Genomic DNA, 22,985 nt, shown 5'->3' with positions numbered 1-22,985 from the left:
CCCATTCCTACCACAGTACCACGGCATTATTGTTAATGTTGGTGGAAGGCCGAAATGCTTCAACTTTTCATGTCATAACGACTTTTTATATATGAATTTATTCCTTAATTTTCTAGGCTTCAACTTTATCTATATTTTAAAATAATCGTAATAGAATATATATGAATATGATACGGAGGCTTACATCATAACGGAGTTGAAGTTAAAAAAAATTGGCCGTGAAGTTTGATATATTTGATATGAGAGGAGATTTTTCATTATGTAAGCGTGTCATATATTATTATTATTATAATATTTATTAAAGGTGACTTAATGACATTATTATTGAATCATATTTTATAAGCTAATTAATTTTCAACAAGTATTGCATACCAGTCAATCCAATCCATTGAAGTGAAAGCATATGAAAGACAAGACCAGTTACCAAAAACGCCAAAAAGGAAAAAGAGGGAAATGGCCGAAAGAAAGTGTAAAACAATAAACGACAAAAGAGCAAACGAAGCCTTGTCCAACTAAACGCGCGTTTTATCTTTTACATCTAAAATTAATATTAACAAAATAAATTCTAATTCTGTAACCAAAAAATCAATTCTAATTATTCACTACCGAAAAATAAATAATTATAATTCATAGAAAATTAGAAAGTGACGTATTAGGTCAACGACGAGTCTCGCAACGTTGGCGTTTACCAATCCAAAACCATAAAATAAAGAAAATAAAATCTCCTTTCTAAATTTCATTTTTCTTGCAATCCGGATTTCGTCGTCATAACTCATAACAGACAGGTGCGCATTTACAGTTTGTTTGGCTCTCACTCTGCTATTTCAGGTTTTCTAAGTCAATTTCATTTTTAGGGTTTCTCTTATTAAACTACAATTCTTCTAGCTCGTTTGCTTGATTTTAGATTGAAGCGATTTGATATTGAATTTAATTGGTTTTATTGCTTTTTAAGTTATCATTTGCGTCTTGTAAATTTTTTAGGGAAGAAACAGAAATTGCAGATTAAAATCTCGATTTGGAGTGAGGAATTTGAATGTTGAGATGTCTGAGAATCACGTAGCAGAGCAGGTTTCGGATTCTGGTCATGGTGTTGTGCACGACGAATCAAATGTGGATACCGAATCAAACATTGATACTTATAATCAAGATCAGGTACTTACCGGTTTCAAATTATTGATTACCTAAGCTATGAAAATTGGTGCAATGCCAGGTTTTGGTTTTTAAATAATGCGATTGAGTGAAGCAGGGAGAGCGTGCTGATCTCAGAGGTCCTGAAGATGGAAAATCTACAGAGGATGCTGCCAGAGATGACATGTTTGTTGATTGCCCTGATGAGTTAAGCACATTTGATGGTAGGCAAAGGGAGGAAGACGCTGCAGCTGTGGAAAATGAAGATGACCGGTCGGAGGAAAATGAAGTTATGCAACAACAGCAGAGTCATTTTGATAAATTGGGCAATGGAGTGGGAGATGCTTACTCCTCAGGCCAGCTGGAGAAAGTTGTTGCCGAGAAGGAATGTATTTTGAAGGAATATCAGGTTTGTGGTTGTATTAAAAAATGAATAGTTTTAGCTAGCACGGATTGAGTTTGTTATCAAGTGCTCATGCTTTGTTTTTTGGGTGGGTCAGGAAGAAAGACAAACTGTTACTCAAGGTGTGCTTGATCTTCGATGTCAGCTGAAGACTCTCACTGGTCAACATAATGAAGCTCAAGTTGAAGATAGGGAAGCGACTGATGTTCCGTTGAGGGAGATGATAAAGGAATGTTTGGAGTCTGTGAAGACTGCCTCAGAAGAATGGTCAAACAGTGAAACTACTATAAATAATCTTCGCGAACATCTATCTACGAAGGACCGTGAGATAGAAGATCTTAATGCAAAGCTTGCCCAATTAATGGTATCTAATGAAAGTTTGCAAGTTTCATCCAAAGCTCAACTTGAAAAGGATCGTATTGTTGAGATTGTGATAGATAAGACGATATCCTCTCTTGCAACAGTTGTTACTCGAGAGCAAGTATTGGATGATTCTATTAGTGGGAAAATAGTTTATATTGAGGAAGGCACTATGCATGTAGTTGAAAAGTATAATCAGATGCTTTCTGAAATTTATCAACTTGGGCAATCTTTCTCTGAGGTAGGCTTGGAGACTAACGACCAGGAATACGGGAACATACTCGCTGATGCTCGTGGTGGGTTACTGGAGCTCAAAAGAAAGGAAACAGAATTGGTTGAAAAACTGGCTCATTTAGAAGATGAAAATCAGAAACTAGTTGATGAGCTTGACAAGGAAAAGGTGATGATAGGGACATTAAATACTGAACTTGGAAAACTGAAAATAGAACTCGAGCAGGAAAAGGCTAAATGTGCTAATACGAAAGAAAAGCTCAGTATGGCTGTGACAAAAGGAAAGGCATTGGTACAGCAGCGAGATTCATTAAAGAAGTCTCTGGCTGATAAATCCGGTGAGCTTGAGAAATGTTTGATTGAATTGCAAGAGAAGTCAGTTGCACTACAAGCTGCTGAACTTGCTAAGGAGGAGTTATCCCAAAGTAAAAATATGGTTGCATCCCTAGAGAACTCATTACTAGAAAAGAATGCAATTTTTGATCAAGTGGAAGAAATCTTGTCTCGGGCCAAACTTAATGAACCTGAAATGTTTGATATGCCAGAGAAACTAAGATGGCTTGTGGATGACAGAAACACTCTGAAGGAAGCCTTCCTAGAGCTATGCAAATTGAAGGAAGCTATATCTCTAGTGGACCTACCGGAGCCTGTTTCATCATCTGATTTGGAATCACAAATGAATTGGCTTGCAGATTCTTTGCTTAGTGCCCGGGGCAACATGCATACTCTACAGGAAGAAATTTCCACAATCAAGGAAGCATCCCGTGACTATGTTGATCAGCTTAGTGTTTCTCTTTTGCTGGCATTGCAGGAAAAAGATTACCTTCTGTCAGAATTAACTGACTTGAGGTTCAAATATGATGAGCTTGTTAACAAGAACCATCAGATTTCTTTGGAGAAGGATCAGATAGTGAATATGTTAGTCGATCTTTGTGGCCTGAACTTGGAAGATGAAGGGATTGATCAAATCTCTTCCAGCACCTCTATGATCATTGATTTATGCTTTAAAGTTATCAAAGGACAGGGTGGTCCCTTGTCTAGAGCATCCCATATTGATGCTGAGTTGTTTGAAAGGATTCAAAGTCTCTTGTATGTTAGAGATCAGGGATTAATACTCTATGAAGATATACTGGAAGAGGAGATGCTAATTAGATCAGATGAGAATAAGCTGTCAAATGAGTTGAAAGTGGCATCTGAGGAAATTATAGCACTGAAAGAGGAAAGGAGTTCTCTGCTGCAAGATCTTGAACGATCAGAGGAGAAGACTGCCATGCTTAGGGACAAGTTGTCCATGGCAGTTAAGAAAGGAAAGGGGCTGTTTCAAGATAGGGACAATCTAAAAGGTCTTGTAAATGAAAAGAAATCAGAGATTGAGCAGTTGAAGGCTGATTTGCAGAAGCAAGAATCTGCAGTTTCTGAATACAGGGATGAGATCAATAGATTGTCCAGTGATGTGGAAAGCATCCCGAAGCTGGAGGCTGATTTTCTGGAAATGAAAAGGGAGAAGAATCAGTTTGAACAGTTCTTAATGGAGAGCAATAACATGTTACAGAAAGTGATGGAGTGTATTGATGGTGTTGCTCTTCCAGTTGCTCCAGTTTTTGATGAACCAATAGAGAAGGTGAAGTGGCTTGCTGGTTATGTCAATGAATGCCAAGATGCTAAGGTACACATAGAACAAGAGTTGCAGCTAGTGAAGGAGAGTGCCAGTATACTTGAAATTCAATTAGCAGAAGCCCAAGCAACTGTAAAATCCCTTGAGCGGGAATTATCTTCTTCAGATGACAATGTTTCTCAACTTGCTGAAGAAAAAACAGAGTTAGAACATGGCAAAGAGAAAGTTGAGGAAGAGTTACAGAAAGTTAAAGAAAAAGTCGCTGAAGTTTGTAATACGACTAAGTCACTTGAAGATGCCTTATCACAAGCAGAAAAAGATATTTCTATTCTTTCCGAAGAGAAAGAGCAAGCTCAAGTTAGCAGAGTTGCTGCAGAGAGAGAGTTAGAGATTTTTAAAGATGAAGCAGCTATGCAAACAAGCAAACTGGCAGAGGCCAGCAAGACCATAAAGGATCTAGAAGATAAACTATCTCAGGTTGAGGGTAATGCCAATTTATTGACTGAAAAGTATAATGCTGATCAAGTTGTCAAAATTGACATGGAAAATGAATTGAAGAAGCTACAAGATGAAGCTTCAAATCATGCTAGTAAATTGGCAGGTGCCTCTGCAACTATAAAATCACTGGAGGATGCATTATCGAAGGCGCAAGATGATATTTCTGCCTTAGAAGATGCAAATAAAATTGCTAAACAGGAGATATCTTCACTTGGCTTTAAGTTAAATTCATGCATGGACGAGTTAGCTGGAAAGAATGGCAGCTTAGAAAACAAGTCCTTACAGCTCATTGGACTCCTTAATGATCTTCAGGGGCTCATGAAAGACACTACTCTATTTCCCAGAATTAAACAATGCTTTGAGAGCAAATGTGAGACACTGAAGAATATGACTCTCATTCTGAACAAAATAAGAGATAATGTTGCCATGACTGCAAAGGATTCAAAGGGGCAGCCTGTGATGGAGGTAATATTTTTACCACTCTTTTTTGGTTTTATTATTTCCTCTTGTTCTGTGCATTCAATGCTGAATTAATCTATGCATATACTGTCCTAGTCTTCTGACCAATAAGAGATATGTATCCACATATAATTTGAAAAATTTATGGTGATTAATGGATAATGGCTTGAACTTTGAAGTGTCTACTGATAAGAAATTTACACAGGGCTTTTGATATCAGATATGTGACATTTTAAATCTTTTTGTTCTGTTAAATCATTGAGTGTGTGTGTATTTGGTGTTTTGTTACTATGGATTTGTCTTCTTTTTTTTCCATTGTATGTATTTTTCTTAATAGGTGGTGTTGTTTGTTCCAGGAAAATCCACTTATGAGAGAAACATTCTTGGATGGCCCTGAAAATTTTGAAGTTGAACTGGACATTACAGAGATTGATGGTGCTGATATTGACACCATAATCTCATCATTTGGAAAGATTGTGAAAGGATTTCAGTCAAGAAACAAACACATTGCAGATAAGTTTCATGAATTTTCAGATTGTATGGATGAGTTTATTTCTCCTCTCCATGAAAAACTACTGGAAACAGAGACCATGTCAACGACTATTGTTGAGAACATGGAAATTATGAAAATAAAAGCAAATAGCATGGGAAAATTGAAAGAACAGGAAAATATTATTGCCACTTTAGAAAACAATGTCAGTGTATTGCTATCTGCATGCACGGATTCTACCATTGCACTTCAGAGTGAAGTTGACAAGAATGGGCAGCCAGGCTCCATTTCTGAGGTTGAACAGTTAAACCTGGAAGCAGGTGCACAAGTAGAGCATCATGAGAACAACAAATACACGGAAGCCACACATAAGTTGATGAATGCTTCTAGAAAAGCTCAAACTTTGATTAGACAGTTTGGATGTAGAAGTGAGCAAGTAGATGCAACAATTGAAGATTTGCAGAATAAATTGAAAGAAACAACAGTTGCTTTTGAATTAGTCACAGATGAGAGAGACTTGAATAAAAACAGAGTTTCAGAACTGGAGTCTGGTATTCAATCACTGCAAAGTGCTTGCAGTGAGCTTAAGGATAAGTTAGAGGGTTATCGTGCCTTAGAAGAAAAATTGGAGGACAAAGAGGCTGAGATTTCATCGATGCACAATGCTATGTTGGCAAAAGAAGAAGGTAAAAAAATTGAAATATTTCTTGACTTAACCATTTTGGGTATTTTGATTTGATTTAACTTTATATGTTGATTTACTTGTTTATGACTTGATTTCCTTTTTCTGTTGGCAGAAAACTTCCTCCTTCCAGCATCTCAAATGAGAGATCTCTTTGACAAGATAGATTGGATCAAAATCCCTATTGTAGAGTCTGAAGAAGATGATTTGGAGCCACATACTTCAGCCCCTATGAAAAAACTCTTTTATATTATTGATAGTGTTACTAGGTTGCATGATCAAATAAACTCTCTGTCTCATGATAAAGAAAAGCTGCAATCAATCCTTGAAACTAAGGATCTTGAAATTAAGGATCTGAATGAGGAAGTCAAACAACTCGATAGAAATTGTGAAGACTCTAAAATGATCAAGAATGAATTGTCTGACCTCACCTATGTATTAGAAAAAATTATGGATATTTTGGGAGCTGGTGAATGGGTTGTAGATAGGAAATCTAAAGGTTTGAAGGAATTAATACCAGCACTGGAAAAGCATATCATTGCCATTCTTTCAGAATCTGAAAATTCAAAATCCAAGGCCCAGGAACTTGATATTAAGTTAGTTGGAAGTCAGAAGGTTATTGATGAATTAACGACCAAGGTTAAAGTACTTGAAGATTCACTCCAAGATAGGACTTCTCAGCCAGACATTGTCCAGGAAAGGAGCATATATGAAGCACCCTCATTACCTGCTGGGTCTGAGATAATTGAAGTTGAAGAGGTAGTTTTCTAAGCTTAAATTTCTTACATGAATATAAGTAGTGAGTCGGCAGTGCTACTTAAGTTCAAATGTTCAATTGTTTATTCAGTGATTCATAATTTTTTTAAATGACAAACATATTTCCTGTCATCCTTTTCCTGAAATAGATACATAATATAGATGGTTTAATGTGTTATGAATTAATTGCTTCTGAAATATGACAAATAGATATGTCTATCCACCGGTGCCTTTTTTTTTCTTGAACTAAATGCAGATGAACTAGAAGTTTGTTTTGAAGGGTTATTTTTCACCTATACAAATTGATTTCTGGTTGACCATGTCTTGTTTATCTTTTATGAATTCATTAATATTATGGCACATTCTCAAATTAAGTATGAAAGTGATCAAGGGAAATGCATATGTAAAGTGTTTGATTCTTTACACAGGGATCATCACTTGGCAAGAAAGCAATATCTCCTGTCCCATCGGCTGCTCATGTGCGGAATATGCGAAAAGGATCTAATGACCATCTTGCACTTGATATTAGTGTGGAGTCTGATAATCTGATTAACAGGGTAGATAAGGATGACGATAAAGGTAATTATGAGTTTCTCATTTTTGTGAATTTCTTGATTTGAAAATTTGAACAGCTAATTCTAGATTACTTTGCAGGTCATGTATTCAAGTCTCTGAACACTTCTGGATTCGTACCAAAACAGGGAAAGCTCATTGCAGATCGTATTGATGGACTCTGGTAAAATTGCATTTTGTTATATATATTTTTTTACCAATGGTAAAGAATGAGTATTAGAAATTGCTTGTTTTAGCTTTTTAAAATGGTAGAATTTACATGGTAAAAGTGATGGCCATACATTGAAATGTTGAAAGCAGAAGACGTAAAATTAAAATCCTTAAAGATGATACTTTGCGTAGAATCTTAATCAACGCCAGACTGTTGAGTAGTGTTGAGTAGTATGGCCCACAAGATGCTAAAGATCCATGGTTTGGAGTTATTTGGGGAAAAAATTATCTTTCTCATAGTATCAAATCACCATACTCCTAATGACATTTTCCTTGGAATAAATGGGTTAAAGATTTGTTTAAAAACTAAATTTTCGTATTGAAGGTGATTCAGCCCTGAATAATTGAAATTGATATATTGGCGTTGTTTAATTTGTTTAAGAAGTATAAAACTGCTGAAATCATTTAACATGAGAGGTAAATGTATTCAATTGCATTATAGCAACCATTTTTTTAATAAATCAATAAATGATAATTTAGTAAATTCATCTCTATTATCTTAATGCTAATAGTTCCTTTTAATTGAATTTCAATACTTTAAAAGAAAGCACTTTCAGACTTCACAAATTAAATATTTTTGTTCCTTTATCATTGAGAATTCAACACTAAATTTTTGCTGTTGCAAATTTTCATTTATTTTTATTTTGATCGAAACACTCTTAAACTTGGAATTTAATTTCCCTATGCAGGGTATCTGGTGGACGGGTTCTCATGAGTCGTCCTAGAGCAAGATTAGGACTAATTGGTTATTTGTTTATCATGCATATATGGCTACTGGGGACGATCTTGTAGAAAAGTTGTGACCAAACCTACCTGGACTGCTCAACATTGAATGGCCCGCGTCTGCAAATTGTATTATAGATATAAAATTGTTCCTTTTTTATTCATGCCTTTCTTTTTGCTTCTTAATGAAGCCTAACCTGTTTTTCTTTAGTCTCATCAAATTCACTATTTGTTCTCTGCAATCACATTTTAGGGATTCAGAGATTCTGGTCTTCAATGTTTGGGGTCATTTTTTGACAGCCTTCTTTTTCTTTAAAATCGAAGCCCCTCCATTGTATTAGCCTACAATTGTTTCAATATTAAAGGATGTGGTGGGTAGAAAATAGGTAGATGAATTCTTTCGAACGTTAATGTAATAAAAATGTAGAAAGATTTTAAGAGTGACCCATTTATATCTCAAGCAGTGAATGAGAATGAAGATACAAAGATCAATTGAAGGATGACTCATTTCTCTCTCTTTTTGAAGGAAAACTCAAATTTGTGTTTTGTTTGCTGTTTTCATATTATGAACCATCTGAATTTAGTGATTGTAAATAGTTAGCTGTGATTTTGCAACAGAAACAGGTTTTTGGAGAGGTTATGTGTGTGTGTGAGTTTTATCATATAAATTATACCATATATATGATAAAGATTAGGTGGTTAGTAATTCCTATATAGTATTGAATGATCAATGTTTTTGAGTCTTTTTTCATAATTTACCTAATATATATAACTGGTATTTTAGACGAGTTGTTAGCTAACATATTTCTTCATATTTTGTTCTTAGGCATTCATTTATTTTCCTCAATTTCTAGTTTTACTGAATAAGTGAATATTACAAAACTTCATTCTCATAGCTTCAGTATGCATGATCATTTTGTATATATATATATATATAGAAAATAGAAAATTAGAAAGGATTAAAAAAAGAAAAAGCTTCCAATATTTTAGTCTTCCCCAAGCATCTTTTTCTCAAAGATTGGAAGCTTTTTTTTCTCTCCTAAAAAAAAGAAATTATAGAATATGGACATTTTTTAATGTTAATTATAAAGTACAAAATAGAAGTTAAAATTTTGACAAAGCTAAAATTCACGTTTTAGTTTTTTGTTCTAATGTGGATTGCTATATCAATTTATTTACTATATATAGTTAATCGTTATTTTGGAACGGAAACAGGTCATGGGAAAGGGATTCAACATTTAATTTGTGCTATTGTTAACAAAAAAAAATGATGATAATTAAAATAACCCGTGGTTTGGATGAGTTGGCCACGCAAGCCCAACAGCTAATTTTCGTTGCACTTCGTTTCCTCTTCCTGTATAACTTTTATAACCTGATTGCATTTTCACAATATTCAATTTCACTTCTTCCCTTGTGTTTTCATCTTCTTAGGTGTCTATTCAATTTCCTCAGAATTTCCGGTTTTGTTGAATATCACAAAGCTTCAATCTCATGGCCTCGGTATGATCTTCTTCTTCTCCTCCACATTCTCAATCACTATGCATTGCAATGCATGTAGGCCTTTTTTGGTTATGCCATTTCTAACATTTAGAATTCTCCTTCTTTTCTTTAGAACAAAATAGCTAGTCACAAATGATAAAAAAAAAAAAAAACAAACAAACTTCCAATTTTATAGACTCAAAGGATAGAATGCAAATATATGGTTGGATAGAATTTAGCTGGATTCAATGATAGATTGTCTGGTGAAATAAAGAATCAATATTTATAAATAACCATGCTTTTCATCATATTTTTTTTCGAAATTTTATGTTTTTGTTCTTTCTAAGATATCTAGGCAGAAATGAACTTTAGATATAAATATTCTTCCCTTTGTTGTCTAAAGTTAAAGATGATGCGCTATAATATGCATTACGCAATAGCAGAAGCATTCATTAATCAATTAATCATTAATTTGTTTGATTACGTGCATGCAGTACGATGAGAAACAAGGAAAGCCTTTACCCAAGTTTGGGGAATGGGATGTGAATGATCCTGCGTCAGCTGAAGGATTCACTGTTATATTCAACAAGGCCAGAGATGAAAAGAAAATTGCCTCAGCATCAGGACGATTCCCTTCTCAGCGAAGATATGATTCTCGAAAGCACAAGGATCAACAAAAGTGCAAGAGTTCCTCCTCCACCTCAAAGGTAAGTACCTAATTATATATGCTGTTTCTAAACCCTTCTTAATGTACAAGAAAAATATTTTTATTAAACATTGTTCAAGTTTCTGATCATATAATAATCTCTTCTTAATACATATTATTTTTAAGAGGATTAATTTATTTCAAGTATAATTCTTTTAAGGTTATTTTTTTATTCTTATCATTCATTTACTTAAAAAATCTGATTGTAATATGTGAGAAAATGAATGATAGGGATGAATAATTTATAATTTATAATGTATATATTGGTAATGACGACCACCACCACGATGATGATATTTGTGTTCATCATTGTGAGCTGAATTGTATATGCATGGTTTTGGTTGCAGAAAAAATGGTTTTGTTTTGGCCCTTAGACATGGATAAGGACGTGTTTTTTGATGCCACAACTAATATTGATTCTATATCTTTATATGTCACTTAATTTCTTCCAAGGACGTACACACGTACGGCTGAAGCTTGAAGCAGTGCGAAAAGAAAATAGTGCAGCCTGCTCAAGTCTTCGTTTTAGCTTCTAGTTGTTTCATGTATCGTGTTAAATGCAACATCCTAAAACTAATGTAAATAAATGAATCAATGAGAGGCTTTTGTCAATGTCAATCTTTTACTTTTTAATTAATTAGTACATATACAATACTTTCTTCGTACCAAAACTATTTTATGTTTTAATGATTTACACACGATCCAGCACAGACATACCACACATCATTTAAATGAATGGATTTTTTGTTCTTTACTATATAAAAATAAAAAAGCTTTTTTTTTGTCCAAACACGAAACTTAAATTATTGGAAGATCAAAATCATATATTTTATATTATAAAGACAAGAAATATAATTAAACCTAAAAAAATAACTTTCTCATCATTTTCATACTTTCACATGATTATATTTAACAATTCATAATTTATTTTTTCTATATACACAGTGTAGCATTATTTTAGTTGAAAAATATTGATTATTCAGACTAATTAACATGAATTTCTTTTCTCAAGTTTTTCAAAAATTTAAAAATATAATACTACTCTCAATCATCCAAACCAACTCCATGTTAATAAAGTTAATTTAGTTTAGATTTTGATGAGACGTACTGCTATAAAACTAAACTGGATCAATTATTTTAGTGCAACATTAAAAAATTGAATGGAGTTTTTTGAAACACTGAAAAAAGCTATTCATTTACTCATTTATTCAAATAAAAACTATTATGATTAATAAAAGCTCAAGTAGACGTCGCACACGTCTATAGACCCTCTCAAATTCGTCTAAAATGATTGAGTTCACGTTGATTTAGATTTATTTTTTTTCAAATCAACCCTAAACGTACGTCTTGATATTTGCTAACTAATGCCCTTTAATTAAGAAATTTTAAATACATTTTAGTATTAAGTATCAACCACTACTAGTCTCCTACTGCGTGTATTAAGTTCTAATTTTAATATTCATCATCAACAAATACCTTTTTAATAATCAACAAAGTTAAATTTAGAAGAAGTTAGTTTCTATGCTTAAGATTTCAATCTTCATCGAGAAATGTCTATATTTAACATTGACTATACTCCGAATATGTTCGTTTCCAAATTAAGTATAATATTGGAGGGAAAAGAAGTGCATTTTAATCAAAAATATATTTACATGGTTAATAAATCAAAATCTCTTATCACTATAATATTTAAAATAATTATTATAAAAATTAGTATGATAATTTGGAATTAAATGATGATATAAAAATATAATTATTTTTTAATAAAAAAAACTTTTTTCACAACTAAACTAATTATGAAAGTACGGACAACATGAAGATTTATAATAGATTGGTTTATGATTTCCGTACACGTCAAGGTCTTTACTACTAACACTTTGATATGGATTATTAAATGAAATAATAATTATTCTGTAAGGAAAAAAATTATTTAAAAATAAGTGTTGTATTTAATTTTTTAATATAATATTAATTATTTTTACATTAATTTATTTAATAAATGTCAATTTAATTTTTAAATTTAATATTAATATTATTCTCTTTTATTTATTTAATATTAATATTATGTAAAATAGCACTAGAGGATACACTTATTTTGAAACGAAATATTAAAAATAGAGTGATGTATTATGGGAAATTCCGAAGCAAGCAAAGTGTGGTGAAGCAAACATCACGTGGAAGTGAAGGACCATGTTTGACTGCATAATTAACGAGTCACAGAACAGAACATAACCGCAAAGTGCCAGCTTCGATTCAATGCAACTGTTTGAACTCTGAATATCTGTAGATTGTACTGTAGTGTGCCAAATGAAACCAGAATGGTGACCTGTGCCGTGAAAGGAGGCTGCCCCAGTGACTACATAGCCATTGCCCTATCCATTCTTTCCATCACTGTGTAGGTTTCTCTCTTTGCCCCTATCTAAGTAATGGGTCTTTTTTATTCTGCCAAATTGGTCACTATACCTGTTTGATCTTATGACCCTATGAATTTTGAGCTCTGATTAACAAATTATAATCTTAATTATATACCCTTTTCCCCTTGCTTTTGCAAGTTGGTTTCCCACCATGCCCATGAATCAAAAATTGCTTCTTTCCCTCCTACCCGATCTGCTTATAGGTTAAAGGAGTTTCCTTGGTTGGACTCTCTTTTTGATGATTCACGTGATTCCATTGTTGGGGTTATTTAGTTTGTCCTTTAGTCTCATCTTTATAGTTTCATTTGTTTCAATTTTCAAAATGATGTATGTATAAAATAATAAAAACAAAAAACTATGTATGTGACATTTGTTTTCTTATGCATATGCTATTGGTTGGCCTCTATTTTTCAGGCTTCTCTTATGGTCAATTTTTCCCTTCCTAGTTCACAAGGTTCCTCGTACCAAAGGCAGTGGCTTTTGGTTACCTGTAATTCAAGTTGTTGCCAGCTTCAACCTTCTTCTATCAATTGTGGTAAATAAGTTCTTTATGTCTATGTCATTTATTTTCTGTGACAACTTAAAAAAGAATCCCAATTTTTCTAGTTGTTCAGTTTTACTACAGTATCAGCTTAGCATTGCCTTGTTCTCAAGCTTAGTGATTCTATATTTGTTTTTTATGCAGATGTCAAATAATTTCTTGAAAATGGGAAAGAGACATTGGTTGCGGTCATGCTACCTATGGGGAGGTTATCCTTCTTTTTTCCATCTTTTCTGACTTGTTGATACTTACGTATTAAAAAGATGAATACTTGTTAGTATAACCATGTTTTTTTTTTTTGGTGAAAGTTAGTATAACCTGGTTTTTCCTGTTTATTTTCAGTCTGGGTTGAAGGTCCACTAGGGTTTGGTTTGCTGTTGAGCTGTCGCATAACACAAGCTTCACAATTATATTTTATCTTTGTCAAGTAAGTGACAGCTTGATATTGATTTTTTAGGCCACATTGGTGCAAGTTGCTGCTACAGTACCTCTTAACTGTTCAAGTCAACAAGATGGCTTAAGGGTGTGGTTGGATAAACAATTTAATTAATTGCTTATTGGATAAATGCTTATCATGCAAGCGCTTATGTATAAGCTATTTCTGTAATCTAAGAGGAAATAGGATTAAACTCTTTTAATACAAGTTGTAAGTTATTTTCACAAGTTATCATGGAGATTGGAGAGCTTATTGAAATAAGCTGAAAACAAATTATGGAGAGATCATAAGCTATGTCCATATGCTCTCCCAAACACTTATACAAGTTCTTATGTCATAAGATAAGACCAAACAAACTGTAAATAAGTTGTTCTAAAGGCACCTTAAAGTTCGTCATCCATAGCTTAAAGCAGTTAGTTTGTATTTTTCACGACCACAACGCATAGCAAACATGTTGAATGTATTATCATAACATTCTATTTGTCTGATTGGTTTTCAGTGGTGAAGCTATTATTCACTTGAGCTCATGGACGCTTGTGGATTTTTTATGGATTTCATTATTTGTAGGAATTATTGACCATAATTAATTGGCACTTCGCCTGTCACTGCAATTCTTAACCAGTGCTAAAGGAGTTATCATCCATTTATGACTTGTGTGTTCAATTTCCTTCTTTGTTGATCTTTCAGGAGGCGCTTACCATTGATAAGATCATATATTTTTCTTCCACTTATTCTACTTCCCTGGATTGCTGCTGGTGGTGGTAAGAATCTAAATTAATTTTTACTTATTGCTGTAATTTCTATTACATTGAATTTACTACTTGACTTAGAGGTAGGAGGTGTAAATTTATCACTTTTGTCAGTAGAATTGCATTTCCTTTTCTCTCTTTTTATCTAATATTTCAAAAAAAAATTTGGACTTTGTCTCTTCAGTTGACTCAGTTATTAGTTATTACATTTCAAGTGTATGTGCTTTGTGTGCATGATTTTCTCAAGATCTTGTGGAATTTCTGAAAATGATTACCAGAACCCATTCCCCTTTCTTTCCCTAGTCCTGTCTCTTTTGTTTACTTTCTTTCCACTATTTATTTCTAACAAAACTATCATTCACTCTCTAGTTATCCATTCAATGAAGCCTCTAAGCAGTCGCTGTCACATGAAAGCTCAATGGACCATCCCAGTTGTATGCCTCCATTCATTGTATATTGCCATTTTGGTTGGGGTTACAGCTGCAGTTCATCACATAGAGTTCAGGTTTGATGAACTCAAAGACCTCTGGCGGGGAATACTTGTATCAGTTGTGTCCATTGGTACACTTTTTCTTAGATTTTATAAGAAACTCCTTTATTTATCTATATATTTTAAAGTTCCCAGCTTCTTACTAACCTGTGCTCCAAGGCTGTTATTAAGGTAACAAATTCACCATTAAGTCGATAATAATTCAGGTTTTCTGTTTTCAGCAAATAGATTGCCTACCTAAATCTAAATGTGTAACATTCAAGATAAAATCTGATGCCAAAATTATTAACTCATCAATGCATATTTGCAAATGTTATAGATATCTCATATTCTTTAACTAGTGTGCTTAGCAAACTAGTTTTGCAGAAGCTTTACCCTAAATACAATATAGTTTACTTTCTGAGAAGAGATTCCATACTATGTAATCTTGTAATTAGCCACAATTTTTTAATCAAATTTAATTATGGCTTGCTGAACTAAAACCAACCCATTCATTTTGCATTGCATGATCCTATATCCACATAGTTATTTTCAAACTATATTTCTAAAATATGAGCTTGGATATTTTCTGGATGGCTTATCTCGGTGGTCTCTATAATTTATTCTGGCAGCTGTGTGGGTTACTGCTTACATACTAAATGAAATTTATGACAATATCTCATGGATTGAAGTTGCCTCCAGATTTCTGCTTTTAGTTGTGGTATGCTTCCGTGTCACATCTTTTGTTTCATAACTATGAAATGTCAGATATTTTCAATACATTGAAAGTTAAAATCCAAGTCAGCACTTTGTGAATCTCTTATTTATTTCCATCCTATGTTGGTTTTGTTTAAAGGCTAGCATACTTGTGGTGGCTTTCTTTTCAATATCAAGTTCACAACCACTTCTCTCACAAATCAGCTTGAGGAGAAGAGAATCCAGAGAATTTCGCACAATGAGTCAGGCTCTGGGCATACCTGATAGTGGGGTACTAGCAGAAAGTGAACCCATTTCAAGGATAGATCCTAATGAACCATTGGATAAGCTTCTCCTGAATAAGAGATTCCGGCAGTCTTTTATGGCGTTTGCTGATAGGTAAATATTGTTTACTCCAGTATGTTGGCTGACATTTGTACGAATTATAGTTTCTCTAGAGGACTTAAGGAATGACTTATTTAAGAGAAACAATTCTGACAAAATGGGTAATATTTTCTACACATTAAATGGAAGATAACAGATGTTAAATTTGCACAATGTAATATTGATTGAGAAGAATGAATCCTCTTTACTTGTCCCCACAAAATGGGTAATATTTTCTACACATTAAACATCAAAGTTGAATTAAAGAATGCAGAAAAAAAACGTATCTTTGTTTAAACTAAAAAATGTAATATTGTTTTAATATATATACAGTTGCTTGGCTGGGGAGAGTGTGCACTTCTTTGATGAAGTATATGAGCTTAGTAAAATACCTGAAGATGACTGTGTTAAAAGGATCTACATGGCACGACATATTATTGAGAAATACATAGTTGCAGGTTTGTAATTCTAATTCCAGGTGGCTTCCTTCTTTTATCCTTTCCCTTGGTTTTTTCCATGATGCCCAGGTCTTTCCATATTCAAAATTGTAAGATCATTTTTCTGTCAATCCTTTTATGAACATAGCTATTTGATTTAGACACAGTTGCATGTCTCATCTTATGGGGTTCCAGTGAATGAGTTGAAATAGCAAGAGCTATAAAAAAAATCACATGCTTGTGATCGTTTCTTCCAAATTTGGGGTGCTTCGTTTAATATTTTCTAGAATGTAATTTTACAGGTGCGGCTATGGAGGTGAACATCTCTCATAGAAGCAGACAAGAAATTTTATCAACTTCCAACCTCACACGCCCTGATCTCTTCCATAATGCACTTAATGAGATCATTCAGCTGATGAGAACAGTAAGTTCCTTAGATTCAAAACAATTTGACGAGATGCCCTTGATTAAAATTGAGTAATGTTATATCTTCGCATAACATCCTCCTAACACTTTTATAAAGAAAATATTTAATCAAAAGGTACAGACATTTAATGTCTAGTAGAAAACATAAAAAAAAAAAAAAACATTATGTTAAGCGATGATTTAAAAAATTAAAATTATTGCTTAAAATTAGCTTGGCTGTGGTTGTATAGTTTTCATCTAAATTGCACATTCCTCCACTTGTGCAGAATCTGGCCCGAGATTACTGGTCTTCGATGTTCTTCCTGAAGTTCCAGGAAGACTCCAATGTAAGATCTAATGAGTACGAGCTGGAGCAAATAACAGGGTGGAACTTTTCTCCAAGGTTGAGTTCTGTGCATGGTACAGACGATCCTTTTCACCAGGACCATCTTCTCAAGAGCTCAGGCTGTAGCAATGATACAACTAATTTATGACTTGTTAGCACTTATGCACACAGTTTCTCTGGTTTGGTAATGCCTTGCCAAACCAGTTTCACTTGAAAAAATCAAATTACTGATATGCTTTTTTTCCCTACAAAATATATGATTTATGTCCGTAGAAGATGAACAGTAGAGGAGAGTGTGGAGGTATAAGGAAGAAGTAACATTATTTATTTATTTTTATTTTCAATCCATAAGACATAAGTAACATCTGTACAGAATCACAGATTTCATTTGAACCCTGAATAGCTTCTGCGGTTATTTTAAGTCTTCAACCATGCTTTAGTTCTAGCATTTTAAGCGTACAAGATATCAAAATGCTGTATCATTTAATTGAATGCAGCTTACAACCACCTTGATATGATGTGCCTTTCATTCTGATAATTACTGGTATTGCTCTTAGCCTTGTGTATTATCATCGATACAACTGTGTAAGAGTATAAAAGGAAAATGTAACCTATCTATCACATTTGAGTAACTGAGAGAAGTGGGTTTTTCTTTTTAAGAACTGAGTATTGGAATTTTTGTGGTTTGACATTATTTAATTATTGGATAACCTTTGGATTATCAAATAATATCACTTGGTTTTGTATAAGAAAAAAAAATATTGAATACACAACTTGAAGAGTGAGACTTTAGTACTCTTTATTAGGTATGCTAAATGCTCTTTCTTATGATTATCTCCTTCGAATTTGAATGTATACTTCAAACATTATCTCAATAACTAGTAACAAAATCTGTCTACCAAATTAACTTTATTTTTCCTATATAAAAAAATTAACTTTTTTTATCCTCTTAAAAAGAAACTTTTTTTTTTATTTTATCTGTGTAATATCTCTATATTGGATTTTTTTTTTAAAATAACAGTTAAAAATAACCTCATATAACTAATATTGTTCACTATAAATCCAAAATATAATTTATATTTAAAAATGATTATATTAAAAAATACTTGTTTTATATTAATGTTTATTACCACTTTTTCTTTTTTGAAATAAGTTTTTTCTATAAGTTGTAAAATAAGTATATTAATCTAAATACTCACGAAGAGTTAGTTTAACTGTTGTTGAAAGAGTTAATCTCATCATACGTCTAGATATTCTCAACTCAAATAAGATTATATTTCATGTACGGTTAGAAATACTAAAATATAACATTTTAATTTAATTTCTTATTTTAAAAATTATAGAAACATTGAAAAAACAATATTTTATTTTTGTTAAAAAATATATTTTCAATATCTTTCATACAATAATTTTAAAATAAAAAATGCAACAGCTTTATTATTATAATTATTTATAAAAATCAGAAATGAAAATATATACTTTTAATATTTTCGGAAAGTTAGTTTCCTTTGAAGACAAAAATCTTAGAGAATTATATAATACATTATTTTTTCTTAGATTTAATAACTGTATTATTAAAATTTAAATGTTTACCTACTCTGTAAACTTTCATCCGATATTTTTTTTAACAGCCAAAAAGATAAGATAAGTATGCAATCGTTAGCCCCTGTCCCCACCCCACAGGCCCATACCAATGACATGACCTGATGACCCACTCACATCATCTGAAGTTGTTTCCTAAGGTTAATGAAACATTTACTAATAGAAACTAAAGTATTCCTATTTTCGATGGCGACATAATTGTTAAAGTCTTATAAATTTAGAAAATTTTCTTGGAGTTTGTTTAGAATGAAAATGGAGTGGCTGGATTTGTTCATAGTAGCAACAAATAGGCTTCATTTGTGTGTGCAGTTCCCTTATCAAATTTCTCAAGTGGGTATGGGTGATGTTCTTGAGGACACCAAAGAATCTCATCAAAGAGTATGGTTCATGGGCTATGATCACTGGCTTCACTGATGGAATTGGCAAGGCCATGGCCTTTGAATTGGCATCTAAGGGACTCAACCTTCTCTTGGTTGGTAGAAACCCTCTAAAACTTGAGGCAACATCAAAGGAAATAAGAGATGGACATGATGTTGAGGTCAAGTTTGTGGTCATAGACATGCAAAAAGTTTAAGGAGAGGAAATAGTACAAAAAGTGGAGGAAGCAATAGATGGTTTGGATATAGGTTTGCTAGTTAATGGTGCAGGCTTGGCTTACCCTTATGCTTGATTCTTTCATGAGGTTGATTTGGAGCTTATAAAAGTTATTATAAAAGTGAACTTGGAGGGAGCAACTTAGGTCATAAACTTGGGTCACAAAGGCTGTGCCTCCATCTATGATCAAGAAGAAAAAGGGAGCAATAGTGAACATTGGCTCTGGTTCCACTGTTGTGCTTCCTTCATATCCTCTAGTCACACTCTATGCTGCTACAAAAGCGTAAGTGGTCCATAAATATAATTTTGTTCCATTTTCCAACATTCCAATGTAGGATTTTTTTGGTGGTCTTTTTTCTTCTTCTTTTTAAGGGTCTTCTTTTATTGATCGACTACACGCAGAAATATGCTTACATTAATGTTTTGTTGGGGAAATTTGTTCAGTTTTATGCCTTTTTTTTTCTTCTTTTGATATAGGAGTATAGTTTTTGTCTTTCTTGTATCTATCTAAACCATGCTTAGAACAGAAAAGTGACTTCATTTCATTTGCTCAGAGGAGTCAAGACTTTATTGGGGGAAATCTCCTGTGCGTTTTCTCCTTGTCCTTAACTACAAATTTAATAGTTTCACTACATTGAATTTTGTGCTCATATAACTATAAGATCTGCTGCAATCAAATTAGTGTGTTTGGGGAAAGTGTTTATTTATAGAAATTCATTTTACAAAACCTATTTTGATAAAAAAAAATGTAGTGAATGGGTTTATGTTTTAGTGTTTTTATTCTAATTTTTTTTATTTAACACAAAAACTACCTAAATTTGTTTAAACTCAATCAATTTTCGGTTCAAAGTAAATTCTTCAATTGGATTAAACATATAAACATTTGCCTACTTTTGTATTATCTTGTTCTTTTCCTACCAAGTCAGTTGAAAAATAGATGGAAAAAAAACAACTAAAAAAGTTTTGATGTTTATATAAGAAATCATTTTATTTTCAATTGAGAAAAACAAATCTGAATCCAGATCTGATATCTATTTGCCTTTTTTATAGATACCTTGCAATGTTCTCGAGATGCATCAGTTTAAAATACCAGCATCAAGGAATTGACATCCAGTGTCAGGTTCTCTGTTGCCTCTCCTCTTCTCTTTCCGTTTGGTGGAGATTATGGGATATTGCCTAGTCATTGACAATTGATACCCTTTTAACTTTTAAGGGCCTCACTGTTTTGTTTTAGAGTATTACTAGAAAAAGGATCCATTAATTAATGGTGGAAACCACTTTACATAGATGCTTATTTTTTCTTTTTAGAGAATGGGAATCATAAGGCCATTGATTTGAGACAAAAACTTAGGGTCTCATCGCTAAAGTGAAAAGAAATTGAAAAAAAAAATTAAGATAAAATTTTTAAATTAAATTAGAGTATAAAAGTATGAGTTTTATATTATTTTATTGTTTATTTCTTTTCTTTTTTCTCTACAAATGAACACACCCTTACAGAAAGTACTTGATCCTTGAGTATTTGTGTTCTTAAACTAGGAGGAAAAACATTATGTAGAAAAATAATTCTCCACTTCTAATTTTAAGGAAACATAACAATCTTTGTATCTAACTCTTGGTAATATTTTTTGATATGGTGCTGAGCTATACACACAGGTTCCATTATTTGTATCAACAAAGATGACCAAAATGAAGACATCGCTTTTTGTACCAACGCCGGATATGCATAGTAAAACATGCACAAGATAGATTGGCTACGAAAAACTGGTTGAGCCATACTTCTTAGATTCTGTGCAGGGGTTTCTCATAAGGGCAATTCCTGATTCATTTGTGAATTCCTATATGCTGCGCTATTTTCTTTGTTGGCGCAGAAGAGGACTCCAACATTAAAACATCAACAGCATCTAATTCTGAAAAGGGAAACAAATTAAATGTTATTTCCTATAACAACATTTATGTAAAATTATACAAGAATGGTTGAGAGAAATGGTAGTTACGCATGTCTTTTAACTAAATGATCAAGGGAAAAATATTTAGAGAAAAATATTTAACTTGTATATATTTATGGTTTCCCACAAAAATTAATTATTACTTTAGACTATTTTGTACCAATATCATATCATGATGATGGAAAAAAAAAAATGTAAAATTGTGGTTGATCATCAGGCCCTAATGAATTAATTGTATTTTCCTTCCTTGTTTTCTTCTCTTTCTAGATTTGCCTTTCTGTCTAGTCGTTTACCTACTTGCCATTATTGTTAGTTTTATACTTTTATCTGCAATTGGTCTGCGTTTACTTATTCTAGTTATTATTTGAATATTTGCTTTGCCATCTTTCTGGTTAACTTCTAATAACTAAGATGTGTGTTGGTTTGATGTCTAACCATCTAAACTGAGATTTACTTTTCATAGAAAGTTGTATCCGTTTGTTTGATAAATTGTTTTTCCAGTTAAGTTAAATATAATTTCCTCCTAAACTGAGGTTTATTCCAGAGTTCTTTTTTTCTTGCTTTTACGATGAATGTGAAAACTTTAAACATAAATCAAGTTACATTAAATTTAAGTTTACAAAATTAAATTCAATCAAATTATATTTTTTTAATTGTAATCCAAACGCAGTCAATCATCTCTATCGGTGGGAAGAAATTATAAAACTTAAATATGTGTTACATAAATATTTGCCAGGACCATGAGAAGGTAGTCATCTAAGACTATCTGATAATTTCTCGTGCATAGGAGCAACTATTTAATCAAAAATATTTTCCCTAGGGTTGTCACATAGACTCATAGGGGATGTTTGCTAATTTAATTGATTAAAATATAAAAGAAATCAACTTTGCAAAAATGAGAATTGAATTAAAATTGTAGATTTTCTAAAATGTAAAAATACTAAAATTACAAAACAAATATATAAGGATCAAAATCACACATTTAGAATTAAGGGGGTCTAAAATTATAATTTAATTCATTTAAAAATGATTATGCTAAATAATTATCTTGTCAATGTTGTTTGGTTATGTTTTAATATGAATTTTTAAGTTAGTCCCAATTTTTTTAATTAATATTTTTTTATTGATCTTACACTTAAGTAAAATGTGGGCAACATATGTGAGTACTTAGTACCCAACAAGTATAAAAATGAATAGTAAAATTGCTATCATCACAAGTAGGAAGGTGAATACGAGTATTTACTTTTCAGTCACCACTATAAAGATGTTTACTATAATATTCTACGGAAAGTTGAAACCAAATATATAACAATTTGATGAAATTATACTTTTGGTCTCTTGTTTTTTTTACTTACTTTTAGATTCGCATACCATACTGGCCAGGAAGAAGACACTCAAGGAATGGTCACTACTCTGTCAAGTCAGCATACTAGCCATATCATGGAGTCTATCATTGATAATTCAGAATTCAGAGTCCAGGGTGATTGGAAGAGTGTTGTTTGGTCTCTTTGAACAAAAGGTGTTATGTACCCCATTACTTGCCCAATGTGTGAAGTTGATATATTACTTTCTCTTGGTGATGCGTGTGTGTTAAAAAATAAGCTAATCCTTTATATTTTAAATTTGAGTCAATTTCATCATTTACTTAGTTTA

At 32.5% G+C, this 22,985-nt stretch overlaps 3 protein-coding genes and 1 pseudogene across 7 annotated transcripts; all 4 read left to right on the top strand.

Moving 5' to 3' along the window:
- The first annotated feature begins 644 nt into the window (after positions 1-644).
- LOC100799016 (myosin-11) lies at positions 645-8,628 on the top strand. Of its 4 annotated transcripts, none has more exons than XM_026124496.2 (9): positions 645-785; positions 982-1,152; positions 1,247-1,537; positions 1,629-4,700; positions 5,051-5,870; positions 5,982-6,625; positions 7,051-7,201; positions 7,277-7,358; positions 8,095-8,628. In XM_026124496.2, the coding sequence occupies exons 2-9, from the start codon at positions 1,042-1,044 to the stop codon at positions 8,195-8,197; spliced, it is 5,274 nt and encodes a 1,757-aa protein (XP_025980281.2). In that variant the 5' UTR covers positions 645-785; positions 982-1,041; the 3' UTR covers positions 8,198-8,628. The 4 variants fall into 4 exon arrangements, with proteins under 4 accessions (XP_025980281.2, XP_040862881.1, XP_040862883.1 ...); XM_041006947.1 differs by having other exon boundaries at positions 1,244-1,537; XM_041006949.1 differs by having other exon boundaries at positions 694-828.
- An 897-nt stretch (positions 8,629-9,525) lies between these two features.
- On the top strand, positions 9,526-10,946 carry LOC102669045 (protein NOI4). The gene is made up of 3 exons (XM_006591414.4): positions 9,526-9,628; positions 10,102-10,314; positions 10,661-10,946. The coding sequence occupies exons 1-3, from the start codon at positions 9,620-9,622 to the stop codon at positions 10,685-10,687; spliced, it is 249 nt and encodes an 82-aa protein (XP_006591477.1). The 5' UTR covers positions 9,526-9,619; the 3' UTR covers positions 10,688-10,946.
- A 1,515-nt stretch (positions 10,947-12,461) lies between these two features.
- LOC100813598 (regulator of G-protein signaling 1) lies at positions 12,462-17,728 on the top strand. 2 transcript variants are annotated; one of them, XM_003538529.5, is made up of 11 exons: positions 12,464-12,708; positions 13,142-13,262; positions 13,413-13,476; positions 13,611-13,695; positions 14,392-14,465; positions 14,823-15,014; positions 15,555-15,643; positions 15,779-16,017; positions 16,336-16,460; positions 16,742-16,863; positions 17,132-17,728. In XM_003538529.5, exons 1-11 carry the CDS (start codon positions 12,632-12,634, stop codon positions 17,336-17,338), a joined length of 1,395 nt encoding a protein of 464 aa, XP_003538577.1. In that variant the 5' UTR covers positions 12,464-12,631; the 3' UTR covers positions 17,339-17,728. The 2 variants fall into 2 exon arrangements, with proteins under 2 accessions (XP_040862880.1, XP_003538577.1); XM_041006946.1 differs by having other exon boundaries at positions 12,462-12,708; positions 13,142-13,476.
- Positions 17,729-18,896: 1,168 nt separating this feature from the next.
- On the top strand, positions 18,897-21,693 carry LOC100799530 (very-long-chain 3-oxoacyl-CoA reductase 1-like; annotated as a pseudogene).
- Positions 21,694-22,985: the final 1,292 nt, after the last annotated feature.

Source organism: Glycine max, chromosome 11 (assembly GCF_000004515.6).
Source record: "Glycine max cultivar Williams 82 chromosome 11, Glycine_max_v4.0, whole genome shotgun sequence".
NCBI lineage: Eukaryota > Viridiplantae > Streptophyta > Magnoliopsida > Fabales > Fabaceae > Glycine > Glycine max.
Note: the sequence above shows the minus strand (reverse complement) of the source record. Positions and strands in the feature narration are given on the sequence as shown.

Bases quoted from the DNA above. Each gene is read 5' to 3' on its own strand.
- LOC102669045 (XM_006591414.4), top strand. The intron at 10,315-10,660 runs GTAAGTACCTAA...TTTTGGTTGCAG, and splicing joins GTTCCTCCTCCACCTCAAAG to AAAAAATGGTTTTGTTTTGG.
- LOC100813598 (XM_041006946.1), top strand. From the start codon at position 12,632: ATGGTGACCTGTGCCGTGAAAGGAGGCTGCCCCAGTGACTACATAGCC. The intron at 13,477-13,610 runs GTTATCCTTCTT...GTTTATTTTCAG, and splicing joins GTCATGCTACCTATGGGGAG to TCTGGGTTGAAGGTCCACTA. The intron at 14,466-14,822 runs GTAAGAATCTAA...TTCACTCTCTAG, and splicing joins CTGGATTGCTGCTGGTGGTG to TTATCCATTCAATGAAGCCT.
- LOC100799016 (XM_041006947.1), top strand. From the start codon at position 1,042: ATGTCTGAGAATCACGTAGCAGAGCAGGTTTCGGATTCTGGTCATGGT. The intron at 7,202-7,276 runs GTAATTATGAGT...ATTACTTTGCAG, and splicing joins AGATAAGGATGACGATAAAG to GTCATGTATTCAAGTCTCTG. The intron at 7,359-8,094 runs GTAAAATTGCAT...TTCCCTATGCAG, and splicing joins GATCGTATTGATGGACTCTG to GGTATCTGGTGGACGGGTTC.